At 40.3% G+C, this 23648-nt stretch overlaps 1 protein-coding gene across 1 annotated transcript in view; it reads right to left on the bottom strand.

The window, feature by feature from the left end:
- Positions 1-23648, bottom strand: part of Neurl4 (neuralized E3 ubiquitin protein ligase 4) — a 426720-nt gene that overhangs the window by 261235 nt on the left and 141837 nt on the right. The window contains exons 9-12 of the mRNA XM_067148903.2: positions 19831-19930; positions 19548-19724; positions 5135-5225; positions 4837-5054 (exon numbers count right to left, since the gene is read on the bottom strand). Coding sequence (XP_067005004.1) covers positions 4837-5054; positions 5135-5225; positions 19548-19724; positions 19831-19930 — 586 coding nt within the window. The remainder of the gene's footprint in view (positions 1-4836; positions 5055-5134; positions 5226-19547; positions 19725-19830; positions 19931-23648) is intronic.

The following is a 23648-nucleotide window of genomic DNA, read 5'->3' as shown; positions in this document are numbered from 1 at the left end:
ACTTTAATAAGACTCTATTTGTATTGACTAAGGTGGACCCCTTTTATTAAATGTTTCCTTTCAAAGGAATTTCATGTGTCTCATATGGCAGAGAACAACGATGTCAGTGAAATAATACTACAGGAAGTGTAAAGGAGGTAAATAACTCCACTGTAATAAAGCAGCAGGAGTTCATGGAATTAGACATGTAATGGTGAAATACTCCAGGAAGGCAAGGAAGAAATAGTTTCACAGAGTAGTAAGATTAACACGGAGTGTTAGTAACGTACCTTCTGATCGACAAAAGCAGAAATTGCACCTATCAATCAGCAAGGGAAGAGGAAGGATTGCAACAACTATTGAGGTATCTCAATGATCAGTATGCCATGCAAGATGAGCACTGGCTCAGTGGCTGAGAGTAAGCTGGATGAAAACCAGTGTGGTTTCAGACCACACAGGGACTGTCAGGATCAGATTTTCAGTATGCTACGAGAGGAATAGATGGTTATGTTTATGTTTCGTAGAATTAGACGAGGCATATGAGAGAGTACTGAGGTAAAAGATGTTCGCCGTACTGGGGGACAATGGGACTAAGGGTAGATTATTAAAAGCAATCAAAGGCATTTATGTTGAGACTAGGGCTGCAGTGAGAATTGACAGTAGAATGAGTTCTTGTTTCAATGTACTTACAGGGGTTAGGCATGGTAGTAATTTTTCACCTTTGTTGTTTGTAGTTTTCAGTTAATTTTTTTTTTTTTTTTTAGTTTTACAATTGGCTTTATGTCGCACCAACACAGATAATACCAATATAAATGGTCCAATAATGGACCATTTATATTGGTATTATAAATTTACTCATTCGGGACAAATATTTCAGATTCCCTATGGGAATCAACATCTATATCAACCAACACAGATAGGTCTAATGGCAACGATGGGACAGGAAAGGGCTAGAGTGGGAAGGAAGCAGCCGTGGCCTTAATTAAGGTATAGGGCCTGCACTTGCCTGGTGTGAAAATGGGAAACCACGGAAAACCATCTTCAGAGCTGCCGACAGTGGAATTCGAACCCACTATCTCCTGAATACTGGGTACTGGCCGCACTTAAACGACTGCAGCTATTGAGTTCAGGAGTTTTTAGATAATTGGATCATCTACTAAAAGGTAAACAGTGGCAGGGAGGGATTCAGTTAAGAGGAAACATAGTAAGCCATTCGGCCTACACCAAAGACTTGGTCAGACTGTGCTGAAAACATGTATTTTAATATCTTGCAACTTGAACATAGCTGCAATGAGTTTGATATGAAAATTAACCATTACCCTTTCCAAGACTAAAGCGATATCAGTAGGGCAGCAGGGAAGAAACCTAACAGTCAGTGGAACAGGTGGATCATTTGAAGTATTTAGGACTCTATTCTCCCAGGATGGTAGTATAGTAAGTGAGATTGGAATCGAGTGAGGTGGCCGCGTGGTTAGCTTACATTCACTGTCGACAGCTCTGAAGATGGTGTTCCGTGGTTTCCCACTTTCACACCAGACAAATGCTGGGGCTGTATCTTAATTAAGACCATGGCCGCTTGATTTCCACTCCTAGCCCTTCCCTATCCAAGGGTGTCCACCAAATCAAGATTTTAAAATTCCCTGACATTTCCCTGTTTTCCAGGCATAAAAACTTTTTTTTTTTTTCCCCTGACATACAATGACAAAAAGAAAAGTTATAAAGGAAGTTTCCAGCTATGACAGCAATATTAAAATACATTTTGAAAACTTAACATCCAAAAAATAAATGAGCAATTAACGTGCATATTACATTTCAAAACTTGGAACTTGAATTTAGTCTAATTAAATTCACTTTAAAAAATTGATTACCATTACTGCTTCAGTAAAGAAATTTCTTCATCTATAGCCACCAATGACTGTCGAGCTTCTGGCATCACTCTACGCTTCTTTTCTAATTCTTTCAGCATCAAAGTGGCTTTTCTCTTTTATATTTTTAGTTCCGTTTGGGCCTGCTATGGACCACGTGGTTCTTATCTCTGGCAGCTTTCTTCTTTGACCAGTACTCCTTCATTCTTGCACTGTGAATGTCTTTTCGCTCCTGAGTCCATTTCACACCTCCTCCCGGACGTGCTGTTTTTTCTGTTAGTGACTGGAGAGAGTTTGATGTTCTGATCAACGTTCTGTACCTATTCCTGTCATAAATTTCACTGGGAGCAATGTCCAATTCTTGAAGGTCTTTTCTGACGAGTCCTGCCCACTTGGCATTAGTCGCTTTCCCTCTAGAGATGGTGTGGAAGATTCTGGAGGTGAGCCTCTGATTGTCCATTCTCATGACATGACCGTAGAAGTTCAATCTCCTCTTCCTCATAGATGTTGTAATGCTCTCCAATTGTTGGTACAGTTCGTTGTTGTGCCTGATTCTGTACTTGCCTTCTTCTTTAATGGGGCCCATGATTTTTCTCAGGATCTTCCTTTCCTTCAGCTCCAGTTTTCTTAGTTGCCCTTTTCTTACCATGTTTAGGCATTCTGAGGCGTATAGTACTGACGGTCTCACTACAGTAGTGTAATGTCTCTTTATATATATATATATATATATAATTTTTTTTTTTTTTTTTTTTTTTTTTTTGGCAAAGAATCTTCTACTTCCAATGCTTCACATTTCTCCTTTAGATTTTGAAGATACAAATTATGAGCATTCCTTACAGCATGGAGCATATTCTTATTAATGGAGACCTTTTCAATTCCACCAAGGGTTTGAAATGTGCTACAAGGAATTCTTGTAACATGTTCTCTACTATAATTTCTTTATTAACAGAAAAACCCCATTCAAGTGAAGCACTTCCATGAAACAGTATTAGTATCATTTTCAGAAATGATTTCAAATTTACTGTAGGCAAAACAGTGCAGAGCCAAAAGTGATCTAACCTCTTTTGAAGACAAGGAATTCACTTCTTTGAAAGTATCATTCTCACATACAGAAGCGAACTCCCTTTGTATATAATTGGCTTCATTACCCAATATCCATTTGTTTTCAACAAAGGCATTTAAAGCTATCCTTAGCCGTTTGCTGCTTAGAGCTTACTTGGCTACACTTGGATTGAAACAAGAAATTCCTTTAGGCAGCTTATACGCCAGCGGTGACTGTTCCAGTAAATTCTTGCACAAAGCTACCATTCCTCTTAGACAATCTGTGCGAATCATTAATTTATCTCTATCATTTAATGCAGGAGTACCATGAAGTGACGCTCTAGCAGCATAACCTACGTCAATTTTAGATGCAGGCAGAAAATTGTCTTTACTGTCTAAATTAATTTTGAGGACATTTTCTGAATACTGCAGTGACTAGGACTTAACAACCCTTGTCATGACACTTTTTATTATTGCAATGAGAGATTCATACAGGAGTGGTGCAATTGGAAGATCTGTCTGAAAGTATTTTAGGAATGGTTCCAAATCTCCAACAAGTGATGATAAAAATGACAACTTGGCCTTAAGAAGCTTATCTTTAAGTGAAGTTGATACTATTTTGAAGCTTTCTTTCCAGACCTTGTCTTTTATTTTAATGGAATATTTCTTAAGATTTAAGCCATGAATATGGTGGTCATGCAGCACTGATCTTTGCCATATGACAGGCAATCTCATAAAGCACAGATTTCTTCTACCAGAACAGCTCAATTTGAAAGTATTCCCTACAAGTTAAAGTTTTTAAATGTTCTGATGTGGATTTGTACCAATCCTATTTCCGAGGCCAGAATTTTGATATCCCCAGTCAACACACTGAAACTACCGGATTCCAACAATGCTTGCAACATTTTCATGTAAGGTTGTTCATATTTAACATTGCAGAAAGATTGTTTGCAAGAAGTGTTAAACTACCTCATTAAATATGTTTATATCTGTTCTCCAGTGTTTTCACGACAATTCATAAAGGAACTTCCATTTTAAATACGGACAGCAACAATAGACATTGTATTCCATACGAGACGTTATGGCAGGCATGTCACATTTCAAGTTATATTTCAATTCTAACACTGAAGACAACAAAAGTTTTTGCAAGAAGTGAGGTCACTTTGTCTAAATAATGTACATATATTTATATATTTTTTGTGTTTCTCAAATAATCCCTGAGAAGGCAATGGGTTCTTCCATTTGTTTCAATTTCTGAACAATGAGTTTTTGTAATCTACCACGTGATTTTATGGCTGATGAAGTCTCAAACAGAGATGAAACATATCCCTAATATTTAATATGTTTTTTAATTAAATAGTTTTTCTCTTGTAAAGTGATGTGTATTGATTGGGTGGACCAAAACCTAACATTATTTCTATGCGATGAAGTTCGTAAATTGTACCAAAAAATTGTACCGATCAATCATAGTGCTACTGCTTGCTATAGGCTATCCATATAGTTACTGACGATATCAATTACTTCACATTTAAGATCACACTTCTTTAAAATGTCTATTAAGTTTTCTTTACCATTTATTCCTATCATAAGAGACATGCCCTAGATTAATGTTATAAAAACTGAAAATTGTGCTTCTATTACACGGATAAATACGGTATGCCCATTTTATATAATAGAAGAACGAATTTAGAGATTTTTTTCTGAATTCCGTGATATTTCCCGGTTTTCCCGTTATTTATCAAATTCCCTGATATTTTCTGGCTTCCCATACGGGTGGACACCTTGTTATCCCAACGTCGCCATAAGACCTATTGGTGCCAGTGCGACATAAAGCAAATTAGAAAAAAAAGGCACAACAGTTTCTCATGAAGATGAATGGACTTGTTTAGTCTATTTCCACTACTTAATTGTTTAAAAGCATATATTTAGTACTGTAGGACAAGTAACTTACCTGTACAAGGTAGTATTTGAGAGACTAGAATTAACAGTATCAGGAGAGTAACAATCCAAGCTATCAACAATCGTGGCTTGTGCTGCTTGACCATACAGATCAATAACTCCAAAAACGCGATCAGGAATGTTAGAAGCAGCAGCACCTTGATCTGTTCCATTCACAAAAAAATGTAACGTTCCATTCTCTTTGCGCATGACACCAACACGGTCACCAACCTATTTGAAGGGAAGAACACAAATAATTAGCACTACTACTATGAATATGAATATTAATAACAAAGAAATGTAAATATTACCTGTAATCTGTCAAGATTCTGTCCATATTCATCAATTACAGTAGTGCCATTGTGCATCACACCGTTTCCAGTCATCATCCATGTTCCAGACCTAGAAAATTGTAGTAGTAGTATTATTAGTGCTATTCTTACAGAAATTACTCTGCCACCTATTATGAGTGTAGAATGGTAATGAAACATCTATCCATAAATAACTAGATAACCTTTGTGACCTGATGTAGACATTTGTGATATACAGTAGAACCTCGATAATTCGAAATCGGTTAATTCAAAATCCCGCCTAATTCAAAGAAGCTCTCGTTCCCAGAAACATGAGATACAGTTTTGGATGTTATTTCAATTGTTTAATTCGAAATACGGATAATTCGTAATTCGAAGTACAATGTCGGCCCCATTACCGAAATTCAGACTTTTAATTCAAAACTGCCTTTACATTTTAAAACAATAGTATGTTACAGAGTAATTTCAACTCGAAATTTATCCGCTCCGCTTTATAATAGAACGCACGTTCTGGAACGTGGAGGGGTAGCTTTCCGCACTTACACTCACTTCGGTGGGTCTACAGTGCGCTTCATGATTGCTAAGTTGAATGAAATCGGAATTCTTTTGTATCCAACCTTTTAAGGAACGCCGTAATATCACGCAACAGGTAGTGTGTGGGAAAACAGAATCCGCGAACACTGGCGACGCCGACAGTTGATGAAAAAATGTGGCTCATATAATAAATTCGTAGGCACCGACAAATATTGTCATTGCCGGTAAAACTGCATTGCTTTATTTTAACGCGAGCCCAAACGGTCTTATGGTTTTAAAGGAGAAATTGCCAGCCGGGTAATCGTACAAGGGTGAGGGATGGGGGTCATAGTAGTGCGTTGCAATGCACATGGGCGCGAGATAGGAAAGTTCGATAAGCTACATTGTTTTAAGGGCGTCGGGCACTTTCCATGCCAGTACAAAGCATCTAAAAATGCAAACAGTACAGAAATCCAAAAAGATAATGCATTTGCACAGGGGAACCGGCATAATTTATTCTCGTCTTTGAATTGTACAATTTTTTTCTTTTGTTGCGTGAGGTTATGTTTGTCAGTGATTTATCCAAGTGCATTATTTGAACATTGTAAATGCACCTTGTTGGATACATTCCGGAAATAGTTTTTTCCATAGCATTTGAAAGGTTTAAACTGTGAATCGAGGTGATTGCATGTATTAATGGGTCTTAGAATACTTTGTGAGGCGGGAAGTGTTTACATTTCTGAAGTACGAGAGAAGTGCCATGGCGGGAAATCGTACAAGGATAGAGTCATAGGAAAGTTCGATTTTAAGGGCATCGGGTACTTTCTGTGTAAATACAAGGCATCTAAAATGCATACAGTATAGTAATCCAATTAATAAAGCACTTGCACAGGGGAGCCAGCATAGATTTCTCCTCGTCTTTGAATCGTGCTTTTTTATTTCTCTCTTTCGTTGCGTGAGGTTATGTTTACCAGTGAAATATCCGAGTGCATTATTTGAATACTGTAAATGCACCCTCTTGGATACATTTTGGAAATAGTTTGTTTTTCATGGCATTTAAAAGGTATAAACTGTGAATCAAGGTTAACTGCATGCTGTAACGGGCCTTAGAATATTTTGTAACGCGGCAAGAGTTGGCACTTCTGAATTGCGAATTGGCAGTTAATTCGAAATCACATAATTCGAAGTCCCATTTTTTAGTCCCAACGACTTCCAATTAACGAGGTTTTACTGTACATCCAATGGAAAGTAACCTGTCTTTCAGATGATGATAATAAGAATGTTATTGTTTCCACATCCCACTGACTACTTTTGACAGTCTTTGGAGACGCTGAAGTGCCAGAATTTTGTCCCACAAGAGTGCTTTTACGTGCCAGTAAATCTACTGACACATGGCTGATGTATTTGAGCACCTTCAAATATCACCGGACTGAACCAGGATCGAACCTGCCAAGTCAGGGTCAGAAGGCAAGCGCCTCAACCATCTGAGCCACTCAGCCTGCTATTTGTTGTCTCATTTCTGACTAGCACTGACATTTCACTCACTACAGGCTTAGCTCTCTGGCTGATTAGTTGCCTTTGGTTTCAGGAGTTTCGATTTGATTCCTGGCTGGGTCAGGGATCTTATATCTGAATTAATTCCTCTAGCTTGGGGACAGAGTGTTTGTGCCATCCTCACCATTACATTTGATCCTAGGTAGGACTCCATTCTTACAGACATGCTGCCTGTATGTCAATTCGAAAGACCTGCACTCTCTTCAAAGGCCATACACTATTATTATAACTTACTTCATAGGAGACCTTGTCACGACAGCCCAGAGCTTTGATGTAGCTGATCTTGTCTTATAATGGTGGAGGTCTATGCATTCTCTGCACAGTCGTTTCAGCAGAAGTGATACTGCGGCTGTCATGCTGTCTGTTCTGAAGCAGAAATGAAGGTCCTCCTCCTTGCGACTGAACATATTTGAATGCTTTTCTATTAATAATGATGTTACTTGCTTTACGTCCCACTAACTACTTTTACAGTTTTCATAGACACCGAGGTGCCAGAATTTAGTCCCGCAGGAGTTCTTTTATGAGCCAGTAAATCTACCGACACGAGGCTGATGTATTTAAGCACCTTCAAATGCCACCAGACTGAGACAGGATCGAACCTTCCAAGTTGGTGTCAGAAGGCCAGGCCTCAACCATCTGAGCCACAGGCAATATTTTCTATTTCAACTGACTTTGATGTTATTCATATGTCAGAAGTATTAGACATAAATGTAATGAGAATAACTGATGGCATGAACAGGTGGGAAAAAGCAACCAGGTACTTGGAAAGAGAGGATAAAGGTCCAATCTAGGAATTAACTGGTAGATAAAGCTATATGCACTCACTAGCTTTGGTCACGTGAGGAAAAGGGTAAGTTACCTAGGAAAATAATGGACGCAGCTGTGGAGGATAGGAGATGCAGGTAGAGACTGAGGAAACAGTTTCAAAGAATTTAATTCACAGCTTGGTTTAGAATCTTGTGTTTCTTTATTCCGGTATTAGTACTGTACTTAATGCCTCCTATACAGAGCTCTATGATATAGCAAGAAATCTGGAGGAGCTGAAGAGTAGATTGTGTGAATTCTTGATTGTATTTAACTGCTGGGCTCTTTTTGCTATTTGCTTTATGTCACACCGACACAGTTAGGTCTTATGGCGACGATGGGATATGAAAGGCCTAGGAATGGGTCAGAAGTAGCCGTGGCCTTAATTAAGGTACAGCCCCAGCACATGCCTGGTGTGAAAATTGTTACCTCTACTACAGTGGTAACACCAAACGAGGCACAAACACAGTTAAAAGGGGAAGGTAAGAGTACAATACACATTACAAAAAACACTACACACTCGGAAAAACAGTACCTAGCATACGCGGATCTCCAACAAAACAAGTACGTAACTATCAGTAGGGCCAACTAGTGAACGACAAAACGGGAAGATGGAAGGGCTGGGAACCTACCAAAGGCATGGACATGGCTTAGATAGCGGATTCCGAAATGAATCACCGTGATCCTTAGTTTTAAAAATATTATTTACAAGATAATTCTACATATACATTCCAAGTTATGAGCTATAAGTTCAGTGATATACATAGGTTGTTCGTAGCAGTGTAACTTCAAATTACAAATCAACTGTACATCTAGTTACTAATGCAGTAGTACAATGCAATTTACAGGTTATCCAAAATCTAGCGTACCTAAAGTGATCCAGAACCATCAGAGGCAAACCCCAAGGGAAATACTATTCAACTACAATATACATATTTTAGTGAAACAAAAATAGGAATGCCTCGGAAACGAACAGGTAAGTCTAGCTGAAAAACGAAGGCGTCATAAGTAACTAATTTGGTGAATCTAGGCGAGGTTAGGGCAGACTCCTGTATGAAAACCAAATCGGAACATTACGGAATTTTTAGCAGGAACGGAATTTCAGAGTGCTTACCCGAGGAGTGCGCCATCCCGAAAACCGGAGGGACGTCATCCAGATAGGCTGCTCGCAGACAGATAAACCGAGACCAACAGAATTCAGGATACAGAATTAATTCGAACACTGCCTCGCTCACTATATATAGGAATTACTGGCCTTGGAGGCAACCAATCAGCGTGCACGTGTTCCCTATCGCCACCTAGACTCACCAATCACAACCTTACTTTCGATCGAGAATTTTGACTAACGTTCTAGAATACGCATGATCGCGAAAGTCGTATTTTTCTAGAATAGACAGAACACGCTTTCTAGAACACATACCAACAAAGTAACACACCCTGTACAAAAGTTATGTAACTCTCTAGATCTTTCCAGGAACTATAGACAGAATTCTACTATTTACAAATGCCTATGTTACAACATTATACAGTACAGGTTAGGTCAATAAAAATAAAACAAAGACTTCAAAAAAAATATATATATATACTCCACTCGCCTTACATATTTTACTTGTAACATCTTCCTCCCCCCGAAAGTCGAGCCCTGCTCGACCAATAATATAACATCACTGGGGAGCAAGCGATAGAACGTTTTCACAGAGTACCAATAGTAAAGGCACATTACTTTAACACACACTATTTCTTGAAGTAACCATTGCGATAACCAACCAACACAAACTGTCATATAATTTTCAAAAATAATATAGATCCACCTCTTGAATAAATATCACAAAATCCACATGGATTGTCACATTGCACTTCAAAATGCCTTCTTTCACCGATGATTAGACAATTTGTAGTCTGTCCACCAAATCATGTACACCATACTTTCTTCCAAATTCTAGAAATACCAAAACTCCTCACTTGTTGCTAACACTTTTGCACTACTTTCCCACAACGGTCACAGCACAGCTAGGCCACAGGTTCTTGCTGATGATGCGATTGCCGACACGGTCGTTTGCCGCCAGCCTTCATTCAATGTCAGTCCAAACCCGACACCTAGACGAGATGCAGTTCAGTGGTCTCTTGCACCAAATAAGCCGGGGTGAGACACCGTCCAGTCCGCCTGCCACCAATAGGACGTTCCCCGCAGGATAGTGGTGCCGGATGGTGACGCCCAAGGCACACAGTGTGCCTCCCAATTTGGCACTTCAGGTTGCTGCCTGAAGAATCTGGTCACTGCAGCCGCTGTAACACACACAAACCGCAGCAGACAGGGGAATACTTGCGGTAAAAGTATGCTGCTAGGCTCAATATCTCGTGGTCACCCCATGGGTGGCTTAATGAATATGCAGGAAGGATTCTCCCTTGTACACAGGGATATTAGGGCACTAGCCCCGGAGCAAGCACTGCTATCTACAATTCACATGACAAGATTATGGTGGGGGAGAAAAGAAACTACAGGAGGGTGCCCTAAACCTGACCGTAAAAGGAAGAAAATTCCAAGTAGTGACCCTAAACTAAAACTTATCTAACTTATAATACTAAATCGATTACACTAGAGGATACCTAAAGTATTCACTTACACAATTACTTACAACTAACTTACAATGAAACTTATTATCTTACAACTAAAACCTTATAAATAACCTCACCATAAAATTATGTTATAAGTAAATTCTTACAAATAACTTACAACTAAATCTACAAGGTCACCAACAATGGTATTTGCCCTTCCCTACCAGACTTAAGGTACCTTGATCTGGGAGAGATGTACTCTGCTGATCCTTTTCCTTTCGGGATCGCTCAGCAATAATGTCACCGGGGTGAGGAACTTTAAGATGGTGCAGGGACCTCGAAATCTGGGGGCCAACTTACTGATAACATGGTCCGCAGCACTACTGACGGGATGTGTTTTAATAAACACCTGGTCATCCACCGAGAGATCGTGCGGTCTTCGCCCATGGTTGTAATTACGCTGGACCTTAGCGTAATAAACCTTCAAGTTCTTTTGTGCATGGTGCCAATTAGCTCGGATCTTTTCTGCGCTGGCATCGTCGGGCAGAAGATCATTAATTGACCATAGGTTAGATAGAGGAGAATTTGGAGTAAAAGCCAACATCAACGAAGCAGGGGTTTGCTTGTGGCTTTCATGGACAGCAGTGTTAAATGCAAATGACAACCAATTCAATGAAGAATCCCACTTGGAGTGATCTGAGGTGTGATAAGCGATTAGGGCAGATCGCAGGTTACGATTCACTCTCTCAGCATAATTGGGCTTCGGGTAATACGGGGTAGTGGTTACATGAGCAATGGATAGATCAAAACAAAAATTCCGGAACTGGGCCGAAGTAAAGGCTCTTGCGTTATCACTTACCAAGAATTGACAGGGTCCAAACGAGGCAAATATCTGTTTCAAGCACGAGATGGTAGTGTTGGCGTTAGCCATCCGAGTGGGGAACAGCCACGTGAAACGCGAAAAGGCGTCAACACACACGAGTATGAAACGATGACCATTCCGAGATCTCGGGAAAGGCCCAATATAGTCTATGAACAGTCTTTCCATGGGGCGAGAAGCTTGCTCAGAAGACAAGAGACCTAGACGATTATTCGGGGCAGGTTTACTGATGTTGCAAATCTTACAGGACTTGACAAGGGTACGGATCTCACTACCCATGGATTTCCAAACAAAGTGGTTACGGATTTTTTCTCTTCTTTTGAAAACGCCCAGATGACCGCCCACTGGGGATTCATGAAAGTATTTGAAGAGAGCCGGGACCAGGTTAGTTGGGACTACAATTTTGGGGTCTCTCCGACCACGAGCAGGACAACACAAGACACCATTCTTAAGAATATAGGGCTTAACATGCTCACCGGATTTAATCCTGTCGACAATGGCTTTTAACTCAGGATCATCCTCTTGATGTTTGGCAATATCCTTGAAAAGGAAGGGAGAGTCAGTGAGAACTACATTGACAAAAGCTGATACTTGTTCGGGAGATGAGTCAACTGGCTCGGATTGAGGGTCAGAGCTGTCTGGATGGAACATCCTGCTGAGGCCATCAGCCACAACATTTTCCGTACCACGAATGTGGCGGGCTTCAAATTGGAAGGCTGAGATGCGCACTGCCCATCGTGCTAGACGACCGGTCTTTCGCGGCTTGGCCAGTACCCAACTCAACGCCTGATTGTCAGTTTCCAGATCGAAAGGGAGATGTTCCAGGTACATTCTGAAGCGTTCTAAGGAGAAGACAACAGCCAGGGCTTCCAGCTCATAAATGGAATAATTGCGCTCAGCAGGATTCAGGGCACGGGAAGCATAAGAAATAGGACGACGCCCTTCTTGAAATTCCTGTAGAAGAACTCCGGATATGCCTGAGGAAGAGGCGTCAGTCTGAAGGATGAAGTGTTTAGGAAAGTCTGGCATAGCCAGTACAGGGGCATTACATAAGGCAGATTTCAAGTCCATGAAGGCTTCACGTTGGGCATCACCCCACACAAATTTGGCATCCTTTCTTCTCAAATCGTTCAATGGAGCTGCACGTTCAGCAAAATAAGGAATATACTTGCGAAAGAAATTCACCATGCCAATGAATCTAGCTACAGCCTTGACGTCCTTTGGAGGGGGGAAATTCTGGATGGCGGCAGTACGAGACTGATCGATTGAGACACCCCTCCCCGACACAATATGTCCTAAGAAGGACATCTGGGGTTGTGCGAAGGAAACCTTGGATGCCTTGAGGGTTAGACCTGCTTTACGCAGTCTTTCAAGCACTTCCTTGAGATGGAGTAGGTGTTCCTCGAAGGTTTCGCTAAAAATTACGAGATCGTCAAGGTAATTATAAACAAACTTGAACTTAATGTCCGATAAGACATAATCTAGTAACCGTGTAAGGACAGCCGCTCCAGTTGCTAGGCCAAAAGGGACGCGTTCGAATTCATGTAGGTTCCAATCGGTTGCAAATGCAGTGAGATGCTTGGATTCTTCGGCAAGGGGTATCTGGTAATAAGCCTGATTTAAATCGAAAGTGGTGAAAATTTTTGCATTGGCAAACTAAGAAAAACAAGAGTGCAAATCAGGAAGTGGGACAGATTGGAGGACTACCTTACGGTTCAACATCCGATAGTCCACTACAGGCCGATAACCACCTTGTGGTCACACTGATCCATTACCTTCGGTTTATAACGACAACGAGAGCCGCAGGCACATTTTACCAGTCGGTGGTGGTGCGCAGAGATATCGATGCGGACCCTGAACCCGACATGGTTCAAATGCTAATCGTTTCTTCAGAATATACTAATGCACATGTCCTGTGAATATGAACTTCTTATCTCTAGTCTTTCAAGATGTTCTTGTTTTTATGAACGTGAATGTATTTGATAACTCGAAGCAGTATTCCCTGTCAAAGTTATTCGGGCACAGCTCTATCTCTATGGCTTCGCTTACAAGTTGAGCATAGAAGTCTTTTGCAGGCAGGATGACCCTCGCCTGGTCAAAGAGAATTTGATGGTCTGTATTGCAGAAGTGTTCTGCTACAGCAGACTGGCTTATAGAATTTTCTGTGGAGGATGAAGGATTAACATTCTTGACTAGCCTGATGTGTTCTTTCAGCGTGGTGCTAACAAGCCTTTTTGCCATACCAATATATGAGTGATACAACCACATGGAACTTCATACATGCCCAGTGTTTCAAGAGATGGATTTTTTTACCGTTTTTTGTTATCTGTTTTTGTATTTGGTATTTACCCGACAAAATTAATTAAATCTCAGCCATAGACGCCCAAGAGAGATCCGGTTTACTCTAGGTCCGCTAGATGGCAGACAGAGTAAACCGGAACGTCGAAACTGACGAGCAGACAGCCAGATGGAGTCAAATGGAAATGTCTGCAAATGGTAGCTGAGGCCATACGATTATTAATTACCTGTTTTTGTGAAATTATATAAGGTTTACTGTTGACTCAGAACATGGACTCGTCTCTCCAGTATTGCTTAGGGCAGTAGGCATGCTGACTTTCTCGGGATGTGATCGTTGCTTCACTGTGCTTTCAACTTGTATTCCATCCTTCTCAGCTTTTTGACACTCTCAGGCAAGATTTGGGATAGTTCTCTCACTCATACGGACAGCTTTTGTATGTTCGAAGCATGTTTTTTAAGTAAGTACCGTTTTTAAATATAGACACTGCAGAACTTCGGTCATCGTTCAAAGCGTGCGTGCTCAGTACGTACATCGGTACACTAGCCACAAATGCCATTACGGAAGCATTCACCCATATTTACATTTGTTTCTATGTAATGAAAACTCCTCTGACAATTAACGGGTCCTGCCGAGTGTGAAGTACGTGCTGTGATTTGTTTTCTTAATACAAAAGATGTGAAAGCTGTTGAAATTCATCAGCAGATCAGTGAAGTGTACGGATAACACACTATGAGCAAAGGAATGGTAAGAAAATGGGTTAGAGCATTTAAAGACAGCCGTACAAATGTCCACGACGAGGAGCATAGTGGCCCACCGTCTGTCATTAGTGAAGACTTGGCGACTACCACTTGTTCGTCAACTTGAAAAAGCATTTAGGTGGTCAGCACCACAAGGATGACGACCTAAAAACGACCGTACTGCAGTGGCTGGCATATCAGGCGGCAGATTTCTATGAGGATGGAATGCAGAAGCTGGTTTCATGATATGGCAAATGCCTTAATACGCTTGGAACTTACGTAGGGAAGTAGTTTAAGGTACAGGCTTACATGTAAAAAAAGTTTAAAAATTGCACTAATTTTTCCTATATCAAAACGGTACTTACTTAAAAAACATACCTCGTACGTCCAACCCTTGTTCCATTGCTGTAGAAGTTGGGTATGAAGTGCGACAACCGTATGACCTTCATGACATCAAACTCATCAGAGTTAATGGGATGAACTGAATGACGTGATATATGATAGTACGAAGGGAGAGGGTGAAACCCAGTGCCAGCGCATAGCCTACTCTTGTTGAACAGCACCAAGGGACCTGTTCAAGGCTTAACAATCCCATCTGATGGATGAACTACCATCAACAGCGTCATAGGTCCTCACTCCATATGAGCAATGAGGAGAGGTTTGGAATTTATTCCAGGCTTTTGGCACACAATCTTGTTATTAGATATTGTCTACCACCACCTCTTGTACCCTGCTGGCTAACGTTCTGATGGTGAACGTTTTTTTCGACCAACGTGGCTCCAACCAGCTAACCACAGTGTCAGACCGTACAGACTTCACGTCTTAATGATCACGGCCACCAACAGCTTTTGCTGTCCATGAACTTGGGGTTCATTTTTCCTCAATAAAGCCTTCTTTTCTTCACAAAATTTTAGCACAATATGAATTTTTTTTTATTTTTTTCCTGGTTAGAGAATGTATAACATCTCTGGATAGGTTCACTGTTCACTAGACAGTGTATTACAACTATCCAGTACTGACTGCGTTAATAAAGCACACACATTTTATTCTTTTATTTTGCTATCACCACCAACACATTAAAGGTTTTCAGCGATGCAAGGATGGGAATGGACATGGCCTTAATTCAGGGATTTGAATCCACCATCTCTCCGAATGCAACTCACAGTTATGCGACTCTACCAGCACGACTAACTTGCTGGTGAGTCATGTCCAGAGGTACTTCAGATCAGCAGTCTCTAATACACACTCCATGCTCATAAGACACCCCTCCTCTATCACTTGCAAAGGAATCTACAAATTGCCCACCACCTTGCCTTAGCAGTGCTATCCCACACTGAGAATAATCTAAGTAAACAAAAATGTTTTTGCAGGTCTCCACAGCAATGATCCATGAAACAATACACAACAGAACAGAATATAAAAGTGGGTATTTAAATGATATTTTATCATAATGCTTTGGAAAATACAGCTGCCAATGTTTTTGGTGATGGAGTCACAGGTGTGAACTATGATTTGCAAGTAGCCTTGGCTCTACTTTACGGCTGGATGCCCTTTCTAGTGCCAATCCTACGTGCACGGAAGTATTCACTATTGCGTGCTACCTTGGTGTGTTGTTTGAATATGAAGAGGTGTGCACTGGGACAGAAACATAAAAACCCAGTTCCCGACTCAGAGAAATTAGTACAATTTACGAACTTCATTGTATAGATCCGTATTGATACAGTTAAAAATAAGAAACAATGTTAGGTTTTGGTTGGGTGGACCAAAAACCTAACATTGTTTCTTAGTGTTTCAGAGGAATTAACCAGACATAGCTAAAAATCCCTGACCTGAAAAGAAATTAAACACGGAACCTTCTAAACCAAAGGCCTCAATGCTAACCATTCAACCAATGAGCCAGATAGGTTCAGGTTAAAAAAAAAAAAAAAAAAAAAAAGGATAGGACCAACACACTCCTCTTATAAACCTAGGTTCTACAGATTGTTATTGACTGCTTTATTCAAAATTAGCAATGACTACACAAATAATGAAAGAAGTTTCTTTAAGAGGTAAATTTTCACCCTTATTTCATTGAAAAGGTATGTTTAAATATTCTACAAACTCTGTACAGTCCAGGAGGATAATATACACAGTTAATACAACTGGGTTAAGTATAGAAAGACAAGAATATTGAAAGGAATATATAACCGAATAAACACGACAGATCAGTGCAGGAAAAATAGAAAGAAAACACAAAAATCTCACAGATTCACACACTGCCGCCTTCAAATAGATTGGCTCTCTCATCATCAAAGCCAGTACAGTAGAACCTCAATAATTCGAAATCGATTAATTCAAAATCTCGCCTAATTCGAAAAAAACTCTCATTCCTGAAAATATGAGGTATGGTTTTGCATGTTATTTGAATTTTTAAATCCGGAATACAGATAATTCGTAGTTCGAAGAACAATGTCGGACCCATTACCAAACTTCAGAGATTTAATTCAAAACTGCTGGTACATTCTTTTATAAAAATAGTATTTTACAGAGTAATTTAAATTCAAAATTCATCCGTGTCATGATAGAATGTGTCTCCTGGAAAGTGCTGGGATAGCTTTCCGTACTTTCACTCACTTCGGTGTGTCTACAGCATGGTTCGTATTTGCTAAGTTTGAGTAAAATCATAATTCTTTTGTATTCTCTGTTTTAACCCCTCAGCGCCGACCTCTATACGTGCTAGAGACCCTCTTTTCTTCTGTAGCCGCCGACCTCTATATGTAGTAAAGACCTATACATGGTTTGCATTTACGGCTATACCGCAAAGAGTTTTGGAGTTATAGATATGCAAATTGTTTTCTTTTCAAGAAGAAATTTTGGGGTTTATCAGTGTTGTAAAATAGGAATTGAAGATCATTGAAATGTTGTTGTTTTTGCAAGGGTAAATATTTGTCCGAGCACTAATCTCTGTTTGCTTCATTCTTTCCGATATAATAACAAAGAAAATTATGATCTGAGAAGTTTGTCTTTTCGCGTGATGTTCTTTGCTCTATTCATACATTGAGAGTGTGGTTTATTTATTATATTTGTCTTTATTTCTCAGCTTATAATATATCCGTAACTCTCCACGAGCGCTCTGTGTAGGCATGAGTGAGTGCTGCTTTCTGTCATACGATACGAGAGCCAGTTGTGCCTGGTATATATCTCGCTTGAAAGACGATGTCTCAACCTTTTATCTGAAATATGTATCGAGTTTGTTACTTATTCCCCTCATTCAGTTTCTTCCTGCTGCAGCTTCATCAGTCCGTGTGACACGCCGCGCTCAATGGCTAGCTCCAGCCGTGGTTTGACTGACAGTAACGTGCTTGAAATAGTGTATAATTTAGATGAAAGTTTAGTCGGAAGTAGTAGTGACAGTATTAGCAGCAGTGATAATGAAAAAGATGATGTGGTTGTGGCGGATGCAGTGGTAAATGATGAGAGTGATGATGAGAAGGAACCAATACTTGAAAATGTCGTGTGGGAGACTATGGATAATTATACAGGCCAAAGGGAAGTTTCCAACAGTGAATTCTCTAGTAATATTCAGACAAGTCACAGGGACAAACACTGAACAGTTATCTTATTGGGTTCAGCTGGTGGAAGGTTTGTTTACAAAATAAACTCGCTCGGGCGGGGAACGAAATATTCAAGGCCGATGCGCATCCGGTAATACAGTTCCAAGTTTGCAGGGAAGACATTTTATCAGGAAATTAGCACCCAAGAGTGAGAAATCCAAACCTCAGAAACGTTGTATCCTGTGTTCAAAACACGGCAAAAAGAAGACGTCGGTGTACTGCTGCCAGGAGTGTGACGCAGGTCTCTGTCTCGAAAAGTGCTTCAAACTCTATCACATGAAACTAAATTACTAAGGTAATGTGAAACAATTATGTAATTATCTGCATGTACATAGTTCTATCATAAGGAATTCGTAATTTCGTTAATATCGCGCTACTACAATACTTGTAGTAACGCTTTAAGTGAATCAATGTATTCCAGTCGCGCGTAGTTGAAATCTCATCCAGCCGCGGGATAGAAAGCTGTTTAAATTGCTGCGACGCTGAGGGGTTAAGGAACGCCACAATATCACGTCACAGGCAGTGTGCGGAGAAGCAGAATCCGCAAACACTGATAATTCCGACAGTAGGCGAAAAAGTGTGGCTCATATAATCAATTCGCACGCACTGAAAAATATTGTCAATGCTGATGGACTGCATTTTTTTAATGCCGAGTCCATGGACTTACGGTTCTAAAGGAGAGTACGGCCAGGCATGAAACCATACAAGGGAGGGGGTCATTGTACTGTGTTGCAATGCATGCGGAAGCGAGCGGGAGACTTGTCACCTCGTCATAGGAAAGTTTGATAAGCCACGATGTTTTAAGGACGTCGGACACTTTCCGTGCAAGTACAAGGAATCTGAAAAATGCAAACAGTACAGTAATCTAAAAAATAACGCCTTTGTACAAGGGAGCCAACATACTTTGTCCTTGTCTTTGAATCGTGTGTTTTTATTTTCGTTGCGTGAGGTTATGTCTGTCAGTGAGTTATCCAAGTGCATTACTTGAATACTGTAAATGCACCTTGTTGGATACATTTTGGAAAAAGTTTCTTCCAAGGCTTTTGAAAGATATAAACTGTGAATCAAGGTTAATTGCATGCAGTAACAGGTCTTAAAATATATTTTTTCCTAAATTAAGAGTTGGCGGTTAATTCGAAATCACGTAATTCAAGTGCGATTTTTGCGTCACAACAACTTCAAATTAACGAGGTTTTAATGTACTTCTAAATCCTTTTCTTATCAGCCTCCAATGAAGTGGGAACCAGAAACAAGCTTGTCGTGGGCTGCGAAAAAATGGATGTAAAAGTACTGGGTTTGAAGAGAGAGAGCCAATCTATCTGAAAACGGCAATGTATGTAGATGTGAAAATTGTCCTTGTCCTTTTCTGTTTTCTTTCTATTATTTCCACCTGTCATTGTGTTCATCCTTTTAGGTGTTCCCTTCTTTCTATATAAGGATGGATTTAATGTTAACTGCGTAGATAAATTTTGTTTACCTCACATTGGTCATGGTGGACGGATATTCAAGCTCTGTTGGGTTATGGGTCGTGACACCAATTTCTATAGAGCCGGCCCATTTAGTCACCATTTTATCAAGCCGAACTTCAAAAAGCTCATTTGGTTTCAGCGGACGGTTTGTTAACACCACTCCATTGTTGAAGTCATCCATGGCACTGTCAGAATGGAGCAAGAGTGATCACATTTAAAACAAATAAACATCACGTATGATTAAGTAAAATAATTTATGTCCAAAACATGAATAATAAAAAAAACACTCACTTTGGTCTGTGTGCTGTACGGCAATTATTGATGACTGCGGCATGAGTGCCACAATTAGGATGGAACATTAGTCTGTCAACAAAATCTTCATCAGGAAGTTCTGTAAAGAAATTATAAAAAGCACATACAGTACACTGATGAGCAATTGAGTTAGAGATACCTGCTGTTCTGGGAGGATGGTGTTGTGGTCGGCCTGGTGACGTGGTACACACCTGCGATGTTATCAGACCTTGAGTAAGAGGTGAACACGGGATGCACAAGACAAGAAATCTCCGCACGTTCGATTGCAGCCAGATTGTCAGTGTCACACGTATGGTCTCTTCCAGGTCCGAAATCATACAGGCAATGGGATTTCTATGGGCCACCCTGTCCAGAGTTAGCCAAGAGTACGTAGATTTGGGCAAAACTATCATCGCCCGAGGGTTAGCTGCTGTGCAGTACAATATATTGTTGACTGACTTGGATGGGAAGAGTGGATATACTGTGACCGTTCATGACATCGTCACATGTATATAGAGACACCCTGCATAGAGAATCTGCCATTTTCCGCGCAGTTCTACATTAAATAGCCGCCAAACAAGGATACTCTTGACGGTTCCGGGACTCGAGCCACTCCCCGTAGAGTCATGCGCCCCTCCTCTCGTTGCGCGCAATTGGGAAAAGAGGGAGTACAAGCACCCGTAAGTGGAGTTCATTCTCTCTCTGAGCGAGAGAGCTGGAGCAAGCAAGACGTCACATGACTGAGGAGTGAGGTCACGAAACAGCCCCAAGGAAGTCGTCTCAACATACGAATCACCCCATGTATTCCCCTAAATATCTAGTGGCACCAATGTGTAGCTGTCAACTGTTTCGAGGGTATTAACATTAATAACTCGGAAATACTTGATGGATGATTTCGAGTTACAACTTCGGTGAATGAAGAGATTTTATGCGGATTTATCATGCAGAGAACCATTCTACATAATAAGAATAATAGAAAGTACGCAGATAGTTGATGGCCCCCGGAGTCAGGCTCCACCTACTGAGAATTGATACTGACACTTTGATAATTACAGACGAACCCGCGAAGGATTCGAAATGAAAATTGATCAGTGGAAAGTGGGATGTACAGGCTTTAATTTGATATTAAATTCAACGTTTAAATATACATGCCAGCGGACCGATGTTTGACAAGGGGGCGTGGACTGACTCCCCCTCCAGAAAATAAGGTTTTCCACTATAAAGGCAAGTGGCAAGAAGGCAGTATATACAGTATATCCAGTGCATTCGGTCTAATCAGCAGACCAATTCTTTAGTGAACAGTCAGTTTTAATATTCAGCGTTTCACATTGTGAAGATTCCTTATCGAACAGTGTTATGTAGCGATAAATGACAGCACACAGTGAGTGACAGTGCGCTGCGTGCTAAATATTTGTTACTTTCTTAATGGAGTTTGCTATGACCTGGATGTGGTAAAATTTTACTTTGATTATGTGTCAGAGAGGTGCGGGATGGTAAAAAGAGGTGATCGGTTGAAGTAAATCATTACGTGCACAGTTACGAAATTGATCTAATTGAATATAGTGGACTGTGTCGCATTATACGAGATATGTATAAATGATCATATAAACGAGGTTAAATGAAGGAAGTAATCCAATAAAGGGATAGTTCGATCACAGTGTTACGGTAAGGCTTGAGCCAACGATAACAGTGAGTGGCTTGTCAGCCATCATTTTGTAGATCGGGCAGCACCCTCCATATTCTCTCAAACGCAGTGAGTTGTACATCGTATCAATGATTAGTGAAGTGGAGTAGGTCGATTGATAACCAATAAAAATATATAAATATCTAATATTCATATCCTGTGATTGCGACTGGCTAGTGTGTGGTGCTCCGAGACTAAACTACTTGTGGAGAACTAGTGCATGCAAATGAAGGTATCGATATCGAGCTGCAGGACAAATTAACGATATAGGGCTAGGATACTTGAATTTATGAGTACCCTTAGTCATATCAAAGTTATAATGCATGAAACAATTAGTGCATTTATGATGAATTAGTTCTTCCTCATTTGCATATTTGACCTCCGAGAGCTTCGACTTTGAAGAGGGCTGGTGAGCGGTCTGCTGTAGAGTCACTCCAACACACCAGGGATACTTTGGACCTTCCGACACCAGACGAGGATTCAACCAGCATGCAGGCGAACCGACATAGGACGACTCTGGAGGCCTTCGCAAGCGAAAACGTCCTGATGACAGCTTAGACCCATGGCTGTACTTCCTGAGGAAAGCTGATTGCAGACATCTAAGTGTTGAGTACATTTTTAACTTATTACCGTGATTGCTACAGTCACACTTAGGGAGGTAAATAATTTACATGTAAATATTTTGAATATTATTTGATTATAACCAAAGTTTCAGAGGGACTATAGTTTTTATAAGATTTTTTCTGTGAGATTTTCTTCGTGGTCTGACCCACTGATTTCATTCATTATGGGGGAATAATGCATGGTAGTTATAAGACCCTAGTGTAATTTGCAAGTGACGTGACGTTATATAAAGGGAGAAATTTCGTAGTATGATCTCATTGTCCTAAAGTGACAATTAAATGGTACGATTCATCATAAGAGTTCCCGATTATTTATTTCTTGATCGCACATCACAGAGTGGTAGGGAGCCCTCCTGTATAGATTTAAGATTGCAAACTTCAAGACAACAGGGAGTCAACAGTGGGGTGTAACTGAATTATGTAGATCGCGATTAACTGAATTTTTATTTAAATTTATTTTTATCCCGAAGGTTAGAGCCTTCTCTTTAAAATATGCATGTTCTCGGAATATGGGGATTGAGAAGACAGTATTTGATTGGGAGGCTGGTAAATTTGAATATACAATGGTGATTAAATATGTAAATTCCCCTGTTGAATATATATGTATGGCGATGTATAATGCCGCCTCGTGAGTAATATAATTGAAGCCAAAGGTAGACTAATATTTGATGTTACGCTGAGGGCGTTAATGTGTTGAAGAGAAAGAATGTCTTTGCGATGATATGAATATTTAAGAACAGCGGGTAAAGGCTGGAGCTTTGCTCTGCCAGGAAATTAAAAAAAAAAAAAAAAAAGAACGAGCGAGTGGCCATGACCGACTCACTTGACAGGTTTATGAGGGGATGGGGGAAGCTAGACTCCAAACAAGGTTCGTTCACCAATTTGAGAAGGGAGACGCATTTTGTTCGTTCTTCTCTTCTTCTCGTATAACGGAGACATGCATAAATTAAGAAAATAACACTGTCGATAGGTTCCAGATAGTATAGATGAGTGAAATCCTCCCATATTTCTATTATTTGAGTTTAATTAAAGTAAAAACCGTTATAGGATTTCCAGGTTATTACACCCCACATGTGGAAGCCCGGGGTTCAAGACCCCAGGTTCCGACGAAGATTATTGACCATCTGTGGCAAATGAGATGGATCGTGCCAAGATCCTGTCCTTTCTGGGCATGGAGATGCAACGCAGGGTGTTGTGTTATTTCTTCCAGTGAGTGTATTATGTGTCATATGATGTAATATATTGGTTGTTGATTGGTATGCCTGTTGTTTTTAAGGACACTGTTGAATTCGAAAGGTCGTGTGTCATATTAGTGTATAGGTAATCCCTATGAAGCAGGTGTTATGAGGAGTTAATACTCCGTATGATAAATTAGACGAGGTTATTAACATAGAGAATGTGACATAGATATCATGTGTTTAAAATGTGCTCAAGAATTTTCAGTAACCCTCAATTAACATGATCTGAATAAATTGAGTGATATAACTCATGCCGTAAAGAAGATGTGCCCC

This window comes from Anabrus simplex, chromosome 6, assembly GCF_040414725.1.
Source record: "Anabrus simplex isolate iqAnaSimp1 chromosome 6, ASM4041472v1, whole genome shotgun sequence".
Lineage (NCBI taxonomy): Eukaryota > Metazoa > Arthropoda > Insecta > Orthoptera > Tettigoniidae > Anabrus > Anabrus simplex.
Note: the sequence above shows the minus strand (reverse complement) of the source record. Positions and strands in the feature narration are given on the sequence as shown.